The sequence below is a fragment of the Gambusia affinis genome, linkage group LG01, assembly GCF_019740435.1.
Source record: "Gambusia affinis linkage group LG01, SWU_Gaff_1.0, whole genome shotgun sequence".
Taxonomy (NCBI): Eukaryota; Metazoa; Chordata; class Actinopteri; order Cyprinodontiformes; family Poeciliidae; genus Gambusia; species Gambusia affinis.
In genome coordinates this window covers 32,803,925-32,826,514 of record NC_057868.1, presented here as the reverse complement: position 1 = coordinate 32,826,514, position 22,590 = coordinate 32,803,925, and the positions used below count along the sequence as shown (strand labels likewise).

At 38.0% G+C, this 22,590-nt stretch overlaps 2 protein-coding genes across 4 annotated transcripts; both read left to right on the top strand.

Moving 5' to 3' along the window:
- Positions 1–536: 536 nt before the first annotated feature.
- On the top strand, positions 537–10,980 carry si:ch211-167b20.8 (protein phosphatase 1 regulatory subunit 3A). Of its 3 annotated transcripts, none has more exons than XM_044130712.1 (5): positions 537–1,719; positions 7,099–7,133; positions 7,944–8,026; positions 8,225–8,251; positions 10,334–10,469. In XM_044130712.1, the coding sequence occupies exons 1-4, from the start codon at positions 836–838 to the stop codon at positions 8,249–8,251; spliced, it is 1,029 nt and encodes a 342-aa protein (XP_043986647.1). In that variant the 5' UTR covers positions 537–835; the 3' UTR covers positions 10,334–10,469. The 3 variants fall into 3 exon arrangements, with proteins under 3 accessions (XP_043986647.1, XP_043986637.1, XP_043986629.1); XM_044130702.1 differs by lacking the exon at positions 8,225–8,251 and having other exon boundaries at positions 561–1,464; positions 1,615–1,719; positions 10,334–10,980; XM_044130694.1 differs by lacking the exon at positions 8,225–8,251 and having other exon boundaries at positions 561–1,719; positions 10,334–10,980.
- A 6,147-nt stretch (positions 10,981–17,127) lies between these two features.
- On the top strand, positions 17,128–22,192 carry gpr173 (G protein-coupled receptor 173). Its single transcript, XM_044130651.1, has 2 exons — positions 17,128–18,162; positions 19,117–22,192. Exon 2 carries the CDS (start codon positions 19,286–19,288, stop codon positions 20,498–20,500), a length of 1,215 nt encoding a protein of 404 aa, XP_043986586.1. The 5' UTR covers positions 17,128–18,162; positions 19,117–19,285; the 3' UTR covers positions 20,501–22,192.
- The last annotated feature ends 398 nt before the right edge of the window (positions 22,193–22,590 follow it).

The window sequence follows — 22,590 nt, the reverse complement described above, 5'->3', positions numbered from 1 at the left end:
TAAAGACATTTTTAAATTTCTGGATCGGTTAGTGTATTGTTCAATACATCTCACTGTATTGAACAATACATTTAAATTGCGTTCAGTTTTTAATATGCGTTTTCAGTATAAAATTTATATTAAAGCTTTGAAAGACGAACAGGTGTAATCTATTCTCAGTTATATAAAATCAAATTCCTTTATGACAGGTAAATTGTATTGAATTTTGCTTAGTTTCTATTATTATTTTTATTATTTAGTTTTTGATCAGTGCAAAAGTCGAATGTTAGCACCAAAATGCTGATAAATCAAATTGCACAAATTCTAAAAAAAACAAATCATAAAAGCCTGGGATATTTCCTATTTAATATTTGCACTTTTTATATATCTCCGTAGAGTTTTTTTTTTTTTTAAATAGTTTTTATTGTTTAGTTTATTGTTTTAGTTATTCATCAGTTCATTCAAAGGCTGAACTGAGTAAATGTGTAAAGAGTGTTTTCTTTACCCACTGTCTCCACTAGAGGGCGTTAAGTCAGCCCGGACTGAGTAGAAGCATTGGTTGCAGTAAGATTACACCAGTTTAAAAAAAAACACATTTGGGTCACGCCAAAGGAACCAGCACTAATATTAGAGGCTGGTGCTTTCAGAAGAGCTGCCAAGCAGCGCCGCATAAAGGCATCTTAGCCAGGGGATACTTTGTCACAAGGACTGGAAAGCCATGTTTTCCACGGGTGACATTTAACGTCACACGCGTTGTCATTACGGAGGGGCTTCTCCATGCCTAACGCAGATACGGCGCTGGATCCACACTCCTCAAACCATGAGTACTTGCAAGTGTTTAATTTGAAGGGGACATATGCACTCTTCTGCAGATATGTCTTTCTTAACCATACCAAGCCAAGAGGGACTTTTCAAAACGATTAAAACCAGCAAGTCTGCTGGAGAAGCGGAGGGTCGTTCACGCACGGATGCCGCTGTGGAAAACGACGATGAGGAGGATGAGGATGATGATGACACCGAGGATGTCCGGCTCATGCTCAGGTGTTCCCCAGTGCCCAGAAAACGGGGCGCGTCCATCTTCGACGAGACAGCAGAGTACATGCGGATCCACCAGGCGCTCTCTGCAGGAAAGCGGGTCTCGTTCGCCGATACAACAGGTGGAGATCTGGTGGATGTGCGTGAATTCGCAGCCTTCGACTCGGACGAGGAAGACACCTCACATTGGCAGGAGGAGGAGGCGAAATACCGCAAAGCAGTGCGGGAGCCAATCTATCGAGTGCACCCGGAGTTCCAGGTTCCCAGCGGCGGTGTCCTGCTGCAGGTTGTGCGCTCCAACAAAGTGGAAGTTGAACGGATATCCCCAGTGGAGGACGAGCCGCTTGCATTCAGTGGAGTAATTCGAGTCCTGAACATCTCCTTCCACAAAGCGGTGTACATCAGATCAACCATGGACAACTGGGACACTTACTTTGATCATCCGGCAGAGTACGTGTTTGGATCTAATGTCGACGACACTGATCAGTTCTCCTTTAAGCTGTCTTTTGCACCACCGTACACCACGCACGGCTCACGCATTGAGTTTGTCGTGCGCTATGAAACTTCGGTTGGTGATTACTGGGCCAATAACTTTTCCAGGAATTACGCTGTGACACTACATTTGTCCTATGAAGATGATCCAGCCCAGACCAGCACTAATATGGCACAAAAAAGAAGCATCCTGAAGAGTCCGAAAATCTACAGGTAGCTGTTTTATGTGCCTGAAAGTCATCAGTTTAAAAGCTGCAGTGTGTGACTTTATAAAATATGTTTTTTTAGTATATTGGTTAAAACTGTCACCATGTCGTGACTGTATGTTATGACAAAGATAATCCATGAAAAGATCAGTCTTCTACACTTCCTCCCTGAGCTACTTTTGCCATCCCAAGAAATGCACCACTCCTAACCAAAAACAACCAATCACAGCCAGGAGGAGGGTCTTAGTGCTGTCAATCAACCTCATATACTCTTATGTGTTAATGGTGGAGAAACAACTTACATTATAGAAAAACTGTTTAGCCTAAGCATTCACAACACACTCTGCTAGTTGCTGTGTAGCAGAGAGCAAAGGTTACAGCAAGAGGGGAGAATGAGCATCACCACACAGAGGGTGATTGACAGCGCTAAGACCCTCCTAAAAGTTACATACTGCAGCTTAAATGTTGTGTTCCAGTTACTTAGTTAGTGGGAACTCAGAGCTGGGTTTGACGTGGATAACAGCTTTGTAGTTAAGATACCAGAGTTTCATTATGGTGGCACCAATATGTCAGCAAAAAGCATGATAAAAAAAAAAACGATCATGGAAAAACAGTAGTTTAACACAGTTAACGTAGTTGATACACAAAGTGTGCTGTGGTGGCGCAGGGGTTAAGCACAACCCATGTATGGAGGCCTTAGTCCTGCAGGTTCGATTCCCGACCTGGTGACCTTTGGCGCATGTCTTCTCCCCCCTCTCATTACCAACTTTCCTGTCAATTAACTATCAAATAAAGGCAACTAGAGCCAATAAAACCTAAAAAAATCCATAGTTGGTACACAAATAATAGGTTAATCTCTTCCTAGTGTTAGGGAAATATAAGATGTGAAACAACTTGTTGGCTTTAAATTCAGTGTTTATCTGCAGATGTTACTTTCACATAGTTAAAATAATGTGGTCCACTTATCACTTTGCATTTCAAAGTCCAATATATTTTTAGATTTAACTTTGCTGCTCCTTGTAGGTTAAAATAAATTGTCTTATTACTTAAAACCGGTATGATGTAAGCTAATCAGAAATTATGCTAATAATAGGTATGTTACAAATTTAAACTAGCCTAGGAATAATGAGGCATCTGGTGCTGATCTGTTGGTTTGGGGGCACCCCAAATAAAAATCTGCCTCAGGCCCTGAAAACGTTGGGTCGGCTGTGGCAATCACATTGACTCAGATTTCTATTTGTGTTCAGTAAAATAAACATTTTTCCCACCACATTTTACTACTATTGGTGCAAAGAGCGGCCATATTGAAACGAGAAGTCCACCTCACAGGTTGTAAGTGGGGGTAGTCAGAGTTGCTCCCAGTTTCCCAGTTGATTTTTCTGACTGGGAAGTTGAATTTTCCCAGTTCCAGGTAAAACTGGAACGCAGTATTAGACCAGGGCTGTATGTTGTATGGGGCCTTAAGCAGAGTTTTCTTCCTGTTAAGAGCATCACCACTAACAGCATTCAACACATATTTGGTGGAATAGGAGAGAGGAGGACATATTTAACTGTCTGAGCTTAAAAGCAATAATCAATAACTGGTTATTATTCACTGAGATGTGAACAAACCAAACTCAAACACAAATAAAATATTAAATTTAAAAATATTTTATTGACATGTATCTGATTAGGCAAACACAATGTAGAGGATATTTGTGCAGTTGAAGAATAGAGAAATATAGTTTTTAAACTTTTAAACTGAAGAAAAATCTCAAAAGTGGACTTTTGTTATTAAGCTGCCCAGAATCAGTATTTGGTTAATTACAGCTGCAAGTCTTTAGGATTATGCTAAATCTAGAGGTTTAAATACATTTCCCCCATTCTGCTTTACAAAACAGCCCAGATTAAATTTCCCTTTGGGATTAGTATAGTATTTTTAAATCTGAATATTGTCAGTGTGAATGAGAAGCATCTGCTAGCAGCAGTTTTCAAGTCTTGTCAAAGATTCTCAAGTATATTTTGCTCTGAACTTTGAATAGGACATTCCAGCACATATATGTTTGTATCTATGCTAAAATTAAAATACACACTGTGAACTCTGTTTATCTAAGTGACTTTTGATGACAGATGTTTGCATTGGATTTTATTAAGGTGGGCGATTTCTGAATACAAATAGATAATATATTTTTTAGATTCTTTAAAAAACAATGGGATTTTTTTCTTCAACTTCACAAGTAAAAATTACTATGTCTCTGTCTCATTTAAAACCTTTGAAAAACCGAATTGAAGAAATTGAAAGGGGACCTATGCTGCAAACTTCACATTTTGCATGTTTTTAATCTTCCATTTGCTTCTAAAAACAACCCAAGTGCTTAAAAAAACATCCAGCCTTTTTTTTTTTTTTTTTAGCAAAAATTTTATGTCTTTTTTTGTGTCTGGAAGACGAGCCGTTTCCAAAACATCTCAATTGTTGAATCATAATTGACGGGCACTGCATTGTTATGTAGCAACCCAAGCGGAGCTATAGTATGTTTGGTGCTGTACAATGGCTGCTAGAAAAGATAAGTGTTTTGTTGTTGACTTACCATTCAGAAACTACTTGCTGCGTTCTTGTCGATTGTGTAAAAGGCCCTACTTCATGCTTTTCAAAGATCTATGATTGCATAGTTACATTTACATGCCATTGTAAATGTTGAGTTGAGGAGGGCGTGGCTAGAAGCAGTTTATTTGGATTAAAGTGACAAGATGCTCCAAAACAGCTGAAAATGTGCAGAACTGGCCATTATCTGTAATGTAATGAACTTGTTGGATCTATCCCAACCTGTTCAAGGAAACATTACAGGTCAGTATTAGCTCCTAGATAGAGTGATCCCTGCAACACAGACACAGGGGCAGCAGCTACAGAGCAGTATCTTCTTACTAATACCCTTTGAGCCTTTCTGTCTAAAACGAGCATTCACCTCAGTGGCAAACGTTTTGCCACGGAGGAACCCGAATCCAAAGTGTGACGTATATTCAGACAACACGAAAGGCATGTTTCTTTGAATTTCTTATTTCTGGTTCAGTTTTTTCCACTTGCTCAGGAAGAGATTTTTCAGAAAGCTCACACCCTGCGCTGAATGCCAGTGGCCCGCGAGGTGTGTGACACGTTGAAAATAGGAAAAGGGCAGGTGTCGTTTTCAGTCCTGGCGTTTCCCCACACACTAAAATTGAACTCTGACCTTTTCTATCACTCGTAAGGGAGTGGAGGAATTTCAAATGAGCAGACTGGCCTCTGTCCCACAAGTAATTAAAAGGCTGCACTCTATCAAAGCCACATAATCATCCTATTTCTTGTAACATCAACATGATAGATGGTACATCTTGCTGTGGTAAAGGTCCCTCATCGTGTTAGCAACACATAAAGAGGATCTAACAGTTCATAAACTGATAGCCATCATGTAGATTTTCACTTCTGCTGCTGCTTGGCAATAGTTTCTGATGGTTTAGCCAATACAGATCAAGATAATTGATGAATGCACAGTTTAAGAAATCACCTAAAATATTTAGGTAATCCTGAATTTGTCTGATTTTTATTTCTCTTGAGTAAAAGTATGAAACATTCAAACTTAGCTAACAGATATTTATAAATGTGATATAAATCAATTTCACACACACCTGCCCTCATGGCTTCAACAAGCTATTTTTTCCTTCAATGTCACGCTCAGGGTCAAGGAACAGACCAGACATTTGTCTTAAATCGGACATACTCTGGAAATGAAACATTAAAATTTGTAACTAATAATAATAATAATAATAATAATAATAAATAAATAAATGATAATAATAATTCCATTATTCTAAAATTCAGAAACCTTCAATAATAAGTTTGATTCTGTAATTAAATCAGTTTAAAAGTCTTGAAATGATTTATTGAATTGCATAAATCTCGGTCATATATTTTATGGCTCATATTTTTAAATCATAGAAGGCAGACCATGGAATAAGTCACAACAAGAAGCTCCTGCAGCTCTTGTCACATGCTTGTCACGCGTCTTCAGCTTTTGGCATGCTGTCCTTGGGCTCTTGGCAATGCGGCGTTGCCCCCTCGTTTGAGAACCCATGGACAACATTCTTGTTTCAAAGTGTTTGTTTTTATTTAGCTCCATCAGCGACTGCTCTCCATACATTTATTTCTGGCATTTAACAACCAGCAGGTGTTTCTCAAAAACCACCTTACAGATATTTAAAATATTTTGTGTTCCACCGAACAGTGGAACACAAAATGTGAGACATATTAGCCAACATTCATGCTGTTTCTTTACCATATGTGGCCTGGATTATATCTCAAATTTGCCCATTCTTCTGTAGAGAAATACAGCTTTATGACTGAAATAAATAGCATTTATCATCAAGAGGTTGGTTAGAGGTTCCTATTCAGTCATATTTCAGGATCAGTTGACCCAAACCTGATTCAGAACCTAAATGCATGAAAACTGGTGCATAAGGCAAGATTTTCAGAATATGATAAAGAATTTACATGAGATTTGGGCCTTGTATAACTATTTATTGCCATAATTAAATTGCTTTATCCCAAAGGTAAAAAGAACATTATTAAAATATGTTATAATTATTTTGAAAAACTTAATTGTTAAGAAAAATAAATGATAACACAAAATAAGTCCATGACTTATTTTTAGATAGGAAGGGATGAAATAACGCATAGATAAGAAATGAAGGGACTAAAGGAGAAAAAAAGAAACATATCAGGGTACTAAGTCAAAAAACATTTTAGTTGTTTCAATATTCAAAATTTATATTAAAGTCAGCTCTGATATATATATATATATATATATATATATATATATATATATATATATATATATATATATATATATATATATATATATATATATATATATATATATATATATATATATATATACCCAAAACTCTTTAAATGTAATTTTCCTATATTCACAGAGTTCAAATTCCCTAAAGACATTTCATGTTCTGGCATTTTAGGCAATAAAATGTTTATTTTCTCCAAAAAATCTAATTATTTGTTTATTTCCATCTTTTATGCAAGTCCAATATTGTATTTAAAATATGTTCTAAATCTAAATAATATCAGAATCTTTCTGTGTTGGTAAATCTTGATCATCATGTTTCCACCTCCCTCATCTTGTTCCTGATTCTTAATTAGCACTTTTACTAAACACATTCTAATGTTTTCTGTAGGAACTAAATTTAATCTGTAGGAAGTTTAATCTATTATGCAACCACAGCAATATAAAAGTTAATCGTCCTCAAAATTTGTAGGATTTTATGCGTTTTGTATTTGTTTTATTTTATCATTCATTTTCACCACAAATGAGAAAATGTTTAAAAATTGTTCACCATTATGTGCTTTCTTTTCTTGCAGTCTGACATCAGAGGAAGGTCTGGAGAAAGGAGAAGGTACTGAATAAACATCCACACAAATTGTTGCTTCATTATATTATTAATTGAACAAATTTTTAAAATATGTTGCTACATGAATTTTGAAAGTGCTTTATGCTATATATTACATATAACTTTGTATTATTCTCACATGTATTTCTTCATTTGATGTTTTTATAGTGTTCAGGGTTTCTGCACGGTAGCAAAAAGTAGTAAATTAAACAAGCTCAAATTAAGGCCAGTAAAAGGTAGTAAGAAGTAACTAAAGGTAGTAAAAAGTAGTAAAATAAAGTCACAGGTAGATCTTCGAGTAAGTGGGATAAAGTTTTACATGAGCCGTCATCTTACATGGGTCAGTGCACCGATTGCAGCTTTCTTACAGATCATAGATTATCAATCTATAAAAAGTTTGATCTGCCGATTTCAATTTTAGCCAGTGCCATTTTTTTTTATTGAAATGTTGCTAAATATAGGAAGAAAGTCTCTGAGTTGGTAACAGTGGGGTCACTATTGATAACTACAAGCTTGCAGATATGACCTGGTGGAGAGCAGGAGAGGAAAGTGGCTGATTTTTAGACCTTTGCTGAAGTAGAAAAGATCAGAGGATGAGATTGGCTTCACGTAAATATTGACCAATCACTGATCTCCCAAAATTGGGGCAAAATTTCCTCGATTTTGTGTTTGTAGTAAAAATATTGTAGAGGTAGTAAAAAAAGGTAGTAAAAAGCAGTAAATTCAACTCTGGGAGTCCTGTATAAACCCTGGTATTGTTTTTTCCTGTTTTCATCTCTAATCTTTGAGTTTATTTCTTCTGTTTCACATCAACAGAGGAACCAGAGAGTTTAATAGCAGAACTAGTCAGGCCAACAGCTGTGTGTCCAGTCATCATTCATCCTGAGATCGATGTGGAGGTAAGGATAAAAGGCAGAGAAGAAGAAATTAACTCAACACAAAAGTACAACGGCTCATGCAGTTGATTACAAATTCATACTTTACAAGTAATCACATAAAGCCATTCACTTTATTTGTTAAAATCATGGATCTAAAACATTTCAGTTCAACTTTAAGAAACATATAATCTCTGGTTTGGTTGTTTATATTGTTCACAGCTCATTGAAGCATCAGCAACAACTTAGGTAATGTTTACGCCTGCAGCACGTTTCCTTTTGTTTTCTATCCGTTTCGTGTTGCATGCTCTTTGGGGTTTTTGGCGTTTGCAATATGTCTGTATCTTTGCAGAATAATGACTATAGACGGAACTAAAAAAAAGATTATAGAGTAAGACATTTTTTTCAGAAATAAACTAACAAAGAAGATTTGTCACCTTGTTTAAAGAACGGATCTGATTGCGTCCGCTGTGTTTGTCACTTCATTCAGTATACACATGCATGCTTTCTGCGTTACATCATGACTTGATGATAGTTTTTTTCTAATGTAACCATTTGAAGAGGTTGGTGGTCCTGAAGGTCAGGCTGGACGATATGGCTGAAAAAAATGTATCACCGTAAAAGCGTTTAATATCAGTCTATATCAATAATTATTGATTAGTGTTGTTTTGTTTTAAATATCTAAATTACTACTAAACTGGTGGTGCGACCTTTTTCTATTTTAACCACAGTTTTAACTTCTTTATTTTTAATCAGTTGAGAGGCAACTGGTAACTGCTGCTGGGCCAGTTAGTCATTAGGTTGTTGCTAGGTAACCAAAGAGTGAGTGAGTTAGTTCATGCCACCAACTTTGGTTAGCTAGCTTGAGCAGCTAGTCTGTCCTCTGCCTACGTCTCCCAGAATGCTGTGCGGTTCTGGACCAGAGTTAAACAAAACTATTGAATATTCTATCATATGTATTATCTGTTGATATTTTAAGAGTGTCTATCACGATATATATTGTTATTGATTTATTGTCCAGCCATAACTGGATAATCTTTTTTCTTATTGTTTAGTTTTTTTGCGAATGTTTAATTGATTTAGCAGAGGTTGTTATTATAAAGTGACTTCAAGTCAACCTGAATGGTTGGGAGTATTTATGAATCGTAGGATTCTAATAGACAAAATTTGAGTTGGAAATGAAAATTATTTTTAGACTTTAAAACATTTCACACTTTCTGACCTCTGTGGTTTATTTTTCTCCTTAACAACTTTCTATCCTGTTTGACATTTTCTGTCTTTTACGGACAAAAAATCCAACTTTGGTTGTTTTAGAACCGTCAAGATTCAAGACCGCTTCCATCGTCAAATTGATGTTTTGGTGACAAGAAATCGGGATTTTTTTTGTAAACTGTTTGTGACACAGATTTTGTGTCTCCCTTCTATTGCTACAAATCACAACAATAACAAATACATTTTTTTTCTGTATTCTGGGTAAATTTACAGATTTGCAATGTTGTACCTTTTGAGTTTTAGTCTTATATCAACCATGTCGTAATTTTTACCAGCCAAGACATTTCATACTTGCCTGACAGCTGGTGATTTAAAGTTGTTCCTTTTACTTTTTAATTATTGTCTACTCTAAGAAAATTTAGTTAGTTAGTTATGAAATTTATTCATTTTATTAGAAACAAAACAATTATAAACAATAGAAAAAATATACAAATCAATATAATGAAAGGCAGCAGAAAGAAGAAAACAAATCGTATGATAATTGCCGGTTTTATCCCAAAAATCTATTTAAATACTAAAAAATGTAGTTTACATGAATGCTGTATTTGGTTTATGCCTATGTGTCGTTCTGGTGTCAGAGTTCTCTAATAATAGTTAATACAAGTGGAATGTGTGATGTTTCCTTAAAATGTAACAAAAATATTTTTTTAAAATTCTCTCATTCAATTTAAATGCTTATTTTTATAACTTTCAGTATTGTTAAAAACAATTTATAATTGGATGTTTGTTTTTTTTAGATGGCTGCACGTAAAAATGATCATAAACATCTTTCTAGAGGTTGTATTTTTATCTGTTCAGTTTTTTAAATAAATGAAAGGCAAACTTTAAACTAATGTTTATATTTTTAAAAATTGATTGGTTTTTAATTCATTTTAACAAGAAGTCCTACTATTTACGATTTGGAGAACTGACCTTTTCTCACCTGCACTTTTTATGTCTTTATGTTTTCACTGTCATTCTGTCAGCGTGACGTTTATGTCAGAGAAAAGCATTGGTGTGTTTTAAAATGCTTTTCTGCTGATTTGAAACCATTTCTCTGCTGTGTTTTTACTCTAACAGAAACCCGGTCATCAATCCGGTCCCTCCGCCACATCTCAATACAGGCCGCTACGTACCGGCGCCACACTGTCCACACCTTCAGCATCCTCCGAACTCGACCTTCAGGCCAATTCTGCCTTTGCACTCAAACCAGATAACTCTCAGCCTTCGCATTCACTCCACCGGGTGCACGAGAAAGAAACACCAGAGCAGTCTGTGCACAGCCGTCCCGCTGCGTCGCCGTCTCCCCCACGTCCTTCATCTCAAGAACCCGAACAGAGATCAGACGAGTCTCAGACTGACAGAGTGGAAACTCTTCCTCGCTTCGGTCCTCTGTCAGCAGCAGGCGACAAGCGCCTGGCTGCCGAGTGTGTCTCCTATCCCAGTCTGATGGAAGAATCTCCTGCACAATTCAGCCAACTTCAAAAAAAGCTTTTAGAAACGCCCACAAAATCTGCAGAACATCAGGCAGCTGAGACTTGTGCATCAGCGAACGCCGGTCCTCAATCTGCCTCATTCGACGATCCACTAGCCCTGATGTCTGAAGAAGAAGACTACAGCATCGATCTAAAGCCGTGCATCTTATTCCTGGGTGTTTCCCTCTCTCTGGTGTGGTGGAAACTCTTTGGCAGGTAGAGAAGCTGCTCAATAAACCGGAGAAGGAGCCATCTTTGTCTTTATATATTTATTTGAAGCGTTCAAAGACTCTGGTCAGAGAAGCAGAACCCCGATGTAAGTTTTTCACACAGTTATTTATACACACACACACACACACACACACACAGAACAAAAGAAAATCAGAAGAGAAACAGGTCTGTATACGGGACACAATGATACCAAACATCTATTTGAGCCTGTTTCTTACACTTTATTTAGAAACTCGTCTGCATGCTTGAGCTGAGTAAAGGAAATCAAACGGACACATTTAAAGTTTTCCGCTACACTAGTGATGCACCTCGGCTGCTTCTGGTTCTTCTGGATTTGCTCCAAAGGTTCAGTCTGATCTGCTGTCAAGCGAAGTGCCTTTTAATGATTCCAAACAGAAGCCAACAAGTTCAATAACGCTCACGTCTCTCTCTGATTTGGTGCAAAATTCAAACATGCAGAGCCTGGTAAAAGTGTTTATCCCCGTTCAGATGTTTCACATTTTGTTACGCTGCAAAAACAGAAAATCTTACCAAATATTTCTGATCTAGTTTCTATCTAAGTACATATGAAATGAGACAAAACTTACTTACCATCAAGATATAAGAGCTTATTTTAGGTAAATAATCCTGCAAATTATTTCATTTATAACAAGACATTTTTCCAAAGTTCTAGAAGCTAAAACCTTTTCAACAATATTAAGAAATTATTGACCCAAATTTCTTGTTAAATGTTACTTGCAAGTTAGGTTTTTCTTATTTCTAGAGTGAGATTTAATGTTTTTGCAGCGTCCGATACAACTACAGTGCAAACTTTAAACTATTTCTTTGGGATTTTATGTGATGGATCAACACAAAGTAGTGGATTACGGTAAAGTGGATTCATGCAGAGGTGCAGAGGAGCTAGTCAGAGCTAAAGAGGAGACGGATGAAGCTAAATACCGTGAGGAAATCTGCAGGAAGCTATGAAATACGTCAGATTAGGGCAGAGTTGACTTCAACCCTGAACATAGAGCCAGAGATCAAATGGTCTATTCATGGGTCAGATGAATCCACTTACAGATTTGTTGCAAGACTCGAAAACTGAGATTTCATTCAAATCTGAGTTTCATCTGTTTTGCTTAGATCCATTTTCAGATTCTCATTTGAAAATAAAAATCAATGCATGATTTTCTAAACTACTACTATTAAAACACATAAAATATGTTGAAGTTTGTCACTTTAATTTAACAAAAATATGGAAAATCTAATGGGGAATGGAGACTTTTGCAGGCTTACGCCATCTATGTAGCAGAATACCAAAAGGAAAGCACAATTGTTTTCTGTAGGCAATCTATGAATTATCTTTTCTTGTTGTGTGAAAATATTAATAGTATATGATGTGATATCGTCCAGTTAGTGTTAAGATGCACTTTTTATTGCACTCATTGTGTGTAGCACAGGTTCAGGTATTAAAAGGTGAATATAGCCAGTAAAATTAAAAGTAACGCCAGTGAGAAAGTGCCTTAAAGTCTCTTAGTGATTTCTGTTTTGTCTATAAAACGTCTTTGTTTTGTAGAGAACATTCACTCTTAAAAAAGAGCACCTTATAAAGTGTTATTATTATTATTTCTTCTCCCAACGTCCTCATGCGTTTCAGAATTACATTAAAAATGAATCTTAGTAATGTAAGACTGTTTATTTTGTCAGAAATTTCTTTAATAACATCCAACTGATGAAGCCACAGTTTTTGATCAATTTATGGCTTGCTGTTGATTTTATTAAGTGAATAAACTACTAATGTATTCTGATGTCCTCATTCTTCTGGAAAATGTTTATTTTCTTAGTAGTCTCCAGTTTTAAAGCACATATTTACCATTTTAAGGGTGGCTGTTCTCAAGTTGATCCAGTTAGCTGAATTCCTAAAATCATATCTGCAAAAATAAAATACAATAAAAGCCTCCCATATAGTATCCAAAGAGAAATATATTTTGTTCAGGCAAGAAGAAGGCAACTTCTATACTTGTGAAAATAGACAATTTCATATATAAAAAAAACAGGTAAACTTGATTTATCTGCTCTAGAAATAGTTTTTGTCTAAATCATAGTCCCAGGTAAAGTAACTTGGAGGTAAGAAGTACAGTTAGTGCTTACATAAGCTCACAATTTTTACTTGAAATGATCTGTTTATTTATGCTTTTTGTGAATTATGTTCCCGGCTACAGAAGAACTAATTGGTGATGTTGCTCCATTCACCAGCGTTTCCCATTTGAACTGGGAAGTATGAAAATAAACCATAGCATCCCTTAAAATTGTAAAGTCCAGTTCAAATTTCAACTTGGAAAGTTCCAAAATGGCCGCCATGCATTTAAAAAAACAGCAACACCTTCACTTATAAACTGTTTATCTGCATTTATGAAAGGTTTAATTTCATTAACACAAAGAGCTGCACACCTTCCTCTCATAGGTCCATATTTCTGCAAGGTTTAAGTGTAGAAACAGCAAGAAAAATGCAGGATTGTTACTGTTTTAAGCTAACAATATTTAGTTTAGTCTCTGACCAAAACAGCTAATCAAGCAAATATGGAAATCTCACATAATTCACTTTATTTTTAGCAGATATTTTGTCAAATGTTTTCCAAAGAGTTGTGACTCTGCACCACAGCTAATTTTTGTGTTAGCCGCCAACCTTTTGCTCCCCAGTTAGGAATCCAAAATGGCTGCCATATGTTCAGAAACTGCTGCTGTAATAAATAGTTTTGTATCTCACACACACTGGTCTGTTATTGAACAAACAGTTTCATGTTTTGAATGTGAAATACATTATTATCTTCCATCGCTAATGGTATTTAGCTTGACTGGTTTTCCAACTGCAATAAAGTGAAGTTGGGTGAGATTTAGATCAAACCTCTGACGTCTGAGGTAAATGTAACAAAAACTAGCCTCTCAATGTGCGTCACAGCATGCTAACTGCTAAAGCTAATGGACCCAGCATCCAGCATAAATATAAAAGCTTGTGATTTGCCTCTAACTGGTGCTAGTTTGTCTCTTTACCTGGACTTCTTTTTTGACACAGTTAAAGGTTGAGCGAACACTGTAGCCTTTGGGTGTAATGGTGCAATAAATTGAGAATATATTTTTACATTTTAATCTCATGGGAGAACTCTTCTGAGAGTGCTTATGCAGGCAAAGCTTTACACCTGGCAGTGACTCAAACGAGGGATAACGACACTCCTCCGTCTTTTCTAAATATGGTCTCTAATGCATCCAGAATATCAAGATGGTAGCAACCAGCTGCCAGAAAGTTACGTTTTAAAATGGCCCACATGTCGTTGGCGACGCGTACTTTTTTATTTTAAGTTGTGGAGTATTACGTTTTCAGTGTGGCACAAAATCTTGAAATAGTTTTGTTTTTAAAGTGCATGAAAACGGCTTTGCCTCAGTCACTAGTAAATAATGTCAACTTGAGGAAAAATCTGGAATTAGAAGTGATATCGATGACGGGAATTCCTCTTGATTCATGCCAGTAAACATGTTGTTGTTGTTGCACTAAACTGTACAACTCTGTTTTGTGAACCTCACAAATGAACTTAAGCACAAAGTCAAATGTTTGAAGTGGTGAACGTTTTTGCAATGTCCCAAAATTAAACCTGATCCAATCCCCTCTTGTCTGACCTTCTTGTCTTCATCTTCAAAATAAGTTTGTTTAGCTTAATGCAGAGCGGAATAGACCGGAGTCACTTTTAAAATAACACTGGCGTCTGCAGAGCGCGCTGCGTTTTCTGAACACAAATTGCAACATGAGCTGCAGAAGAAAGCCAAAGGTCACACATTGCACTGAAGTCACAGTATCCTGCAGCGCCTCAGGCTTTGTAAGATGAGAGACGGACACGAAGGCTGAAAAACAAACCAGGATTATAATCTGACATGTCAGACGGCTTCAGATTATAAAAAAAAAAATTATTGACTATAACAATCATGTTTTGAATTACGTGTAATTTTCTTTCTACAATTGTTAGCTACTTTTGTGTTGGCCTTTCACATAAAAATTATCTTTACAAACCTATTTATAAAGATGTAATGTCTTCGTTTGGTGTCTCAAAACAAGTTTCTAAGGAAATCACTTCTAAAAAATACAGGTTATGCTTATATGCTTTTCCTTTAGTGTTTTATTTTATGTTTTTAAAAACAATTTTGAGTCCGACATGCATTAAACTCTTCAAACATTTGCAGACTGGAAGTAGAGAGCAGGTCGAATTAGCTACTTTATTCCTCAAGGAGTGAACAAAGTCAGATAATCTGAGAGGTAAAAACGTGTTAACCATTTACTGACTGAAAAATGAAAAATAAGACATTAAAACTCTTTATAAAACAAGCAGGGCGAGAGGATGTGTGCATAATCTGAACCACCAACAGAACAGAAATAAAGATTACAGCTAGAGTTTAGTTTTGAGGCAATAAAATAATAATTTTTTCTTAAAGTCTGGGAATTAGAGAAATGAGCTGACCTTGACGAAGGCAATGAATAAAACAAACCTAATAACAGTAAAGAATTATATAATTATGTAGCATTTTGGGCAGGTCTGTCGCATTAAGCTTCACAAAAATAAAAAGGTTAATTTCAAGAAAAGGACAAGAGGAGAGTCCTAGAAAAATCTAAAACAGAAACCAGGATCAGTCCAGATCACAGATATCCGATACAGACATAAATAAAACAATTAAAATCTACCGTTTCAGCTTTATTTCATGCTATAATGTTTTCCCTAATCAAAAACATCCCTGGAATCAGAGTTTCCTAAATGGAAACTTTGTCCATTTTTTTCTCTTTCTACCTCAGCGCCACATTGGGTCGGGAAAAAAGGAGAACTTAATTTCTGGCATTAACCTCGGAAATTTTGAGATTAATCTCAGAATTTTTCAGAAAAAACTTTCAGACTTTTTTCTAGCAAATTTTTTGACTTTTCAAACTCAGAAAATTTCAAATTCTTTCTAGAAAATTTCTGAGATTATTCTAAAACGTTCTGCTTTTTCGTAGTAAATTTTTGAATGATCAAAATCAGAAATATTCACGATGTATTTTCCAGAAAATTTCTCAGATAAAACTAAAAATTTCTGTTTTTGCTGGGGTTTTTTGTGAAAATTTTCAAATTTAGAAATTTCAATGTTTTTTTCTAGAAAATTTCTTAGATTAATCTCAAATATGCAGATTTTTTTTCTAGAAAATGTTTGACATTTCACTCTTGGAAATTTCCATGCTTTTGTTTCTAGAAAATTTCAGAAATTTTTCTAGGAAATTTCACTTTTCAAGCTCAGAAATTTCCAAACGTCTTCCTAGATAATTTTAGATTTTTTCTAGTAAATTGTTGTCTTTTCACACTTGTAAATTTCCATCATTCTTTTCCCAGAAAATTTAAGAGATTTTTCTAGAACATTTTCAACATTACAAGCTGAGAAATTTGCAAGATATTTTTCTAGAAAATATGTGAGTTTTTCTAGTATTTGTAACATGTTTTTTTCTTCTAGAAAATTTCAGAATTTTTTCCTAGTAAAGGTTCGACTTTTGAAGCTTTTATTCTGGAAAACTTCAGAGAGTGATCTAAAGCTTTCTGATTTTTTATAGCATTTTTTCAACTTTTCCAATTCAGAAATTTTCAATTTTTCTATGAACTTTCTGATGTTAATCTCATAAATTTAAAATTTTTCTATAAACTTTCTGATGTTAATCTCATAAATTTTAAATTTTTCTATAAACTTTCTGATGTTAATCTCATAAATTTTAAATTTTTCTATGAGCTTTCTGATGTTAATCTCATACATTTTCAATTTTTCTATAAACTTTCTGATGTTAATCTCATAATTTTTCTATTTTTCTATAAACTTTCTGATGTTAATCTCATAAATCTCAGACATGGCTGGCTGAATGTTCCGCTCCTCCTCCATGTTCCCAGTATATGGCGTCATATTGACGGCCTGTGCGGCGCGTCCATCCGGCCCGGTTCGTGTCGGAGGAGGAGAGCTGGAGCTCCTCTCTGTGTCCATGCGGTAGAAAACAGCCTCAGCCTCCCCGGATCCCTGAGAGGCTTTTTAAATCGTGGCCCACAACACTGCACAGCAGGTCCGCCTCCTCCTCTTGTCCCCCCTCTCCTCTTCCTCTCCTCTTCCTCCTCCTCTCTCTCTCTTCTTCTCTCTCTCTCGCCCTCCGAATAAAACCGACGCTTTCCGCGAATGTGCGAGCTGGCTCCTCGCTAGCAGCCATAATTGGGATTATTCGGGAATAATTCGCCTGATCCTGGCCGCTCTGTTTTCCTTCGCTTTTTTTTTTTTTTTACGTTATTTGATGAAATCCTAAATGTGATTTCGAAGCGCAGCGTCTTCGAGGTTAAATCCTCGGATTGTTTTTATATATATTTATATATAAATATACCTCGGCTGGATTTTTTTTTGGCTTCGGTTTTTCCTCATATAGGTTCCATCTGTCATGGAGGCTTTTATTATGGACCATTAAGATGTAGCCCACCTTCGCTACGGCAGCAAAACAAAGACTGCATACCGACAATTCAGGGCCAGATGCATCGTTTTTTGTTTTGTTTATTATAATTTTTTTTTTTGACCGAAAGATGGGAAACAGAGGCGTATCGAGGCTGTTGTCTGGGTGGACTAATTGTCCTGCTGCCACTAGCCATTGTGCACACCAAGACGTTTTATTTAGGGGATCCGCGATCTATTTTTCCTCCCTAGCGATGGTGGGTGGGTTATTCTAAGCGTCGAGATTCTGACATCAATTGGAAATATATGATCAGAGAAAAACAGATGCCATCCCATCGACGTGATGCAACATAAAATCTGTTTTCTCGGATGATATTCAAATGAACACATCCCTCCATCCCTCCCTCTCTCTGCCCCTGTAAAAGGGTGGCGGTGGATTTTTAAAAAAAATAATTATTATTACTATTTTAAACACATCCTTCTCATTCTGGGTTGCTTGATCAGCTGTTGATTATTACTATTGGTTTTCGACAGCTTCTCATGTTTATTCCATGTCGCTCTTTCGGATGGATTTATGCATAACAGGTGTTGTTGAGCACATCAAGAGGCATGAAGCTTTATTATGTGTCTTTCTCTCGATTTGACGAGCAGTGAAACAAAGCGACTGGGATCTCTTTTTTTATTTTATTTTTTGGTGCGTGTTTTTTAAGAGAAGACAAAAGTACAATGAGGGAATGAAAGGTAGGTTATCATTCATGTCTGTTCTCCGTTTCAAACGTGCACATATGAAAAAAGGAGGAGGAAAAACACCCAGCAGAGGTGATTTTGACACCTGTTCATCTGTTTTTCACTCCACCCTGTGTTTCAGGCCTAGCTGGACTGGCAGCCATTTAATCAGGTGAAATTATTTGCTTTCAGATTTTGTTTAAAGATAGAGCTGGAGGGAATAAATTTAATGTTCGTGGCCTAGATTGACAAGGCCCACCCAAACCAGTGTCCCTGTGCATTATCATCTCCACCCATAATATTTATACATGTAGATATAAATATATGGATGTATAAATATATAATTATTACAATTATAGCATATTGTTTAATTATTATCATTGTTTTATCACTATCACTTTATCGCCTCCTGTTGAGTGAGGCAGCACACTTCACACAGACGCAGAGTCAAAGAAAAAACCCAAATGGCTGCCCCTGCTCTGCTGCTACATCCCCATATTTGCTCTCTGCTACGAATGCTACAGATTCTGCTCCTCTGCACACAAATGGAGGAACGCAGGGGAAAGCATAAAATGTCCTTTTGCTCATTTACAACATGTCTGTTTGTTGGACATGCCCAGGGTTGGTTATGCTGTGTCTGCTCCACCCCCCCACACCATCGTTTCCACCCGCCCTCCATCCCTGTACACCCCCATGCATTCACTCAAACACCCACACTTGCACAAAGTATGTGAGCTGTAGTATCTTAGCAACGGGCTAGGTAATTACTGAGAGAGCCAAGGAGCTGGCATGCTGTAGAGCTGCTGATCTGATCCCAGCGTTAGGGAAACAGGAAGGCAGAGATTTTAGAGCCGTGTCTTCCAACACGACACTTGTGTGTTTTGTATCCACTGAGTTCACCAACACGCAGGTCAGACATCTTGTTTTCCTTTTAGTTTAAACCTCGGAAATGTGTGTCTCTGTTCTCAGGCGCTGAAGCCGTGGACAAAGAAGAGAGATGATTCTGTCGTGTAGGAAAGATCCGCTCGGCCTCTCCTTGTAGAGACCAAGGGGAGACGACGACGACGGCGGCGGCAGGAGGATAATAGCTGTTTTCTCAAGGGCCCGGTTCAGCCAGGCTCTCTCAGAAGGTGATAGAATGTCGAACCAGAGCTTCGCCATCGATGGCCCTGGCAGTTTACTGGCCGTGCTGGCTTCCCAGAGCGGACCGGGCAAAGGTGGCAGCAGTAGCAGCAACAGTGATGGCAGCAGTGATGGCAGCAGTGGGGGTCTCTCTGCCACAGATGTGTCTGCCTACTTTAAGCTGGTCTTCTTGGGGCTGATCATCTGTGTCAGCCTCGTGGGCAACCTCTTGGTTTCCATGCTGGTGCTGCGAGACAGGACACTCCACAAGGCCCCCTACTTCTTTCTCCTGGACCTGTGCCTGGCCGATGCGGTCCGCTCCGCCGCTTGCTTCCCCTTTGTGCTGGTTTCCGTCCACAACAGCTCGGACTGGCCTTACAGCAAATTGAGTTGCAAAGTTGTGGCTTTCATGTCTGTTCTGTTTTGCTTTCACGCTGCCTTCATGCTGTTTTGTGTGGCTGTCACTCGGTACCTCGCCATCGCCCACCACCGCTTCTACGCCAAACGCATGACCATCTGGACCTGCGCCGCCATCATCTGCATGGTGTGGACCTTGGCCGTCGCCATGGCGTTCCCTCCTGTCTTCAACGTGGGAACTTACGAGTTCATCCGTGATGAAGACCAGTGCATTTTTGAACACCGCCACCTGAAGAACAACGACACCCTTGGCTTCATGCTGATGCTGGCTGTGGTCGTCCTGGCCACTCACGGATTCTACGCCAAGCTCCTACTCTTTGAGTACAGGCACCGCAAGATGAAACCGGTCCAACTGGTGCCGGCTATCAGCCAGAACTGGACCTTTCACGGTCCTGGAGCGACAGGCCAAGCTGCAGCCAATTGGATCGCGGGGTTCGGTCGCGGCCCCATGCCCCCGACTCTGTTGGGCATCAGGCAGAATTTACACAATCAGCACCGGCGGCTGCTTGGGATGGAGGAGGTCCGGTCAGAGCGCAGGCTGGGCAGGATGTTCTACACCATCACTCTGCTTTTCCTCGTCCTCTGGGCGCCATACATCGTGGCCTGCTTCTGGAGGGTGTTCGTCCAGTCCTGCACCATCCCTCACAGGTACCTCTCCATCACGGTGTGGATGAGCTTTGCCCAGGCCGGCGTCAACCCCATCTTCTGTCTCCTGCTCAATGAGGACCTGAGGAAAGTGCTGCGAGCCCACCTCCCCACCTACTGGAGGACTAAACAACATCTGCCCCAGGATGAGGCCTACTGCATCATGTGAGAGGAAATTAGTCCAGGTTTCAGATTTAGAGAGAGCAGAGGGGATTTAGTGCACTTCCTCTTAAGTGTTGGTGTCTGATTTGTTGTTTTGCACAACAAGATCAAAGTTTTGCTACCAAATTCAGGATTGTTTTGAAGAATGTCCCGTGAGGTGAAAACAGTCCGAACAGGGGCGCTAGGAAACCCCTGGCAACACTTTTGGCGATGTGTACTTCTGGTGTATGAATGATAGCTTGGAAAGATCACAACAATCACCACTCCAATTAGGTGTGACAGATGCCATTTTCAAAATAACGTTGCCTTATTTCAGACGGACACGGCCCAGAGAACTAGTTTGTGTCACATAAGGCCCTAAACGGATAAAAACGCCCCTTGAAGAAATGTGCCGTGAATTGTGAATAGAAAGTGTTGATCAGAGCGATGCTAACTCTGAAACACATCAAAGAACTCAAAGGGGTCTGAATGGAGCGACAGACCTCTCTGGACGCCTTTTCATGTAATTCAAAGAAGACTGCAGAATATTAAGCGGACCCGATACCCTTGGATACATTTAAATAGCTGTTGTGAACGCAGAAGCCCCCCCAAACATGCTTGATTTTTTTGGACTTAGGGCGTGTCAGGTTTCTTTGTATCATATAATGAAAAAAAAAATTGCCTGTTTTGCTTTATTTGTAAACAATACATGTTAAAGCAGATGACACTATTTTGAAATATGACTTGATTTCTTATTGTATAGACTGTACAGGAATGTACATTCCTGCTTGTGTGTTTTTCTATAGCATTTTTGCGCGCCCGTGTGTGTGTGTGTGTGTGTGTGTGTGTGAGCAAAAAGGGAGAGAAAGGCAGAACGAGACTGACAGGAGAAATGTTGATACAATAGGTTTCAGTAATACTGAGTCAAAATGAAGGCAGTCACACTTTGTTGTCTAAATCCGGCAAAATTCAGCTGCCATCAAATGGAAATTTATCCTTTAAATGAATTTCTGCAACTGAAAATGTGGTATGATTTTTTTTTATGCTAATGTGCTAAAAATGTGAAATATCGGGGGATAAGATTAAAAAAGGGGCACTTGTATATTACAAACAGGGCATAGGATTTAATGACTTGAACGATGTACGTATATTACATCAGTTTTAAAAAAATAGCAAATGTATATTTATTAGCAAATGATGGTCTTGGGAATGTTTTAAAGTACTGTACTGTTACTGTATGCTTTCACCACAAAAGAAGACGCGCCATGAAGGAAACTCGAATGTTACCAGGCCCTCTTATATTTCAACATAAATGTCATGATTTGAGTGTCTGGATCACGGTGTGTTTGAAAAATCAAAGCGAAATCAGGCTGCTGTGTGGATCCCGGCTCAGTCTGCACTGAATTGTTTCTCCAAATTAAGATTCATGTAATGCAAATGTCTGACCTTCAGTGCGTTAGGCATAGAGATATTAATGTGCAGTCAATCTTTTAAATGTGGACACTTGCACAGCCTGCTGTTCTAGCATGCATTCCACTGCATTTCATAGGTTCCAGACCGGGTATTACAACTTGTACAGATGTTGATGCGGAAAAGGCAAAGTGAGGTCCATAATTTTTACGTCTGGCACTCTTTTGCGAGATGATATTCTGTAACTGTAAAGTTTAACTGAGGTGGTTCTTTTGGCCCACTCATCAATAAAGACTCTACTTTTGATGCATTCTGAGTCATGACCTGCCTGGACCGAGACGTGACCGACTCTGTGACGCAAATTACATCCTTTGTAGAAATGTTTTGACATTAGCTCTAACTAACACTTGACGTCTGATTTAAAATTACCTGTCATTTATTTCCAGTACAGAAAATTACACAACTGCTCACATCCCTTGAACATTTTCACATTTAGGCTGTGTTCACACTGCAGCATGAAGTGACCCAATTACAATTTTAATATATATTTTATAATTTTATAATTAATTTTTTTTTTTGCCGTGGTCGTTCACACTTACAAATATATGCGACTCCGGTTTGAACTACAAACGGCCTCCAAGTGTCCCGCATGCGCAGTAGAGGGCGCAATAACGTCACAAATAGAGCACGCTCAGTGTTTCGCTAACC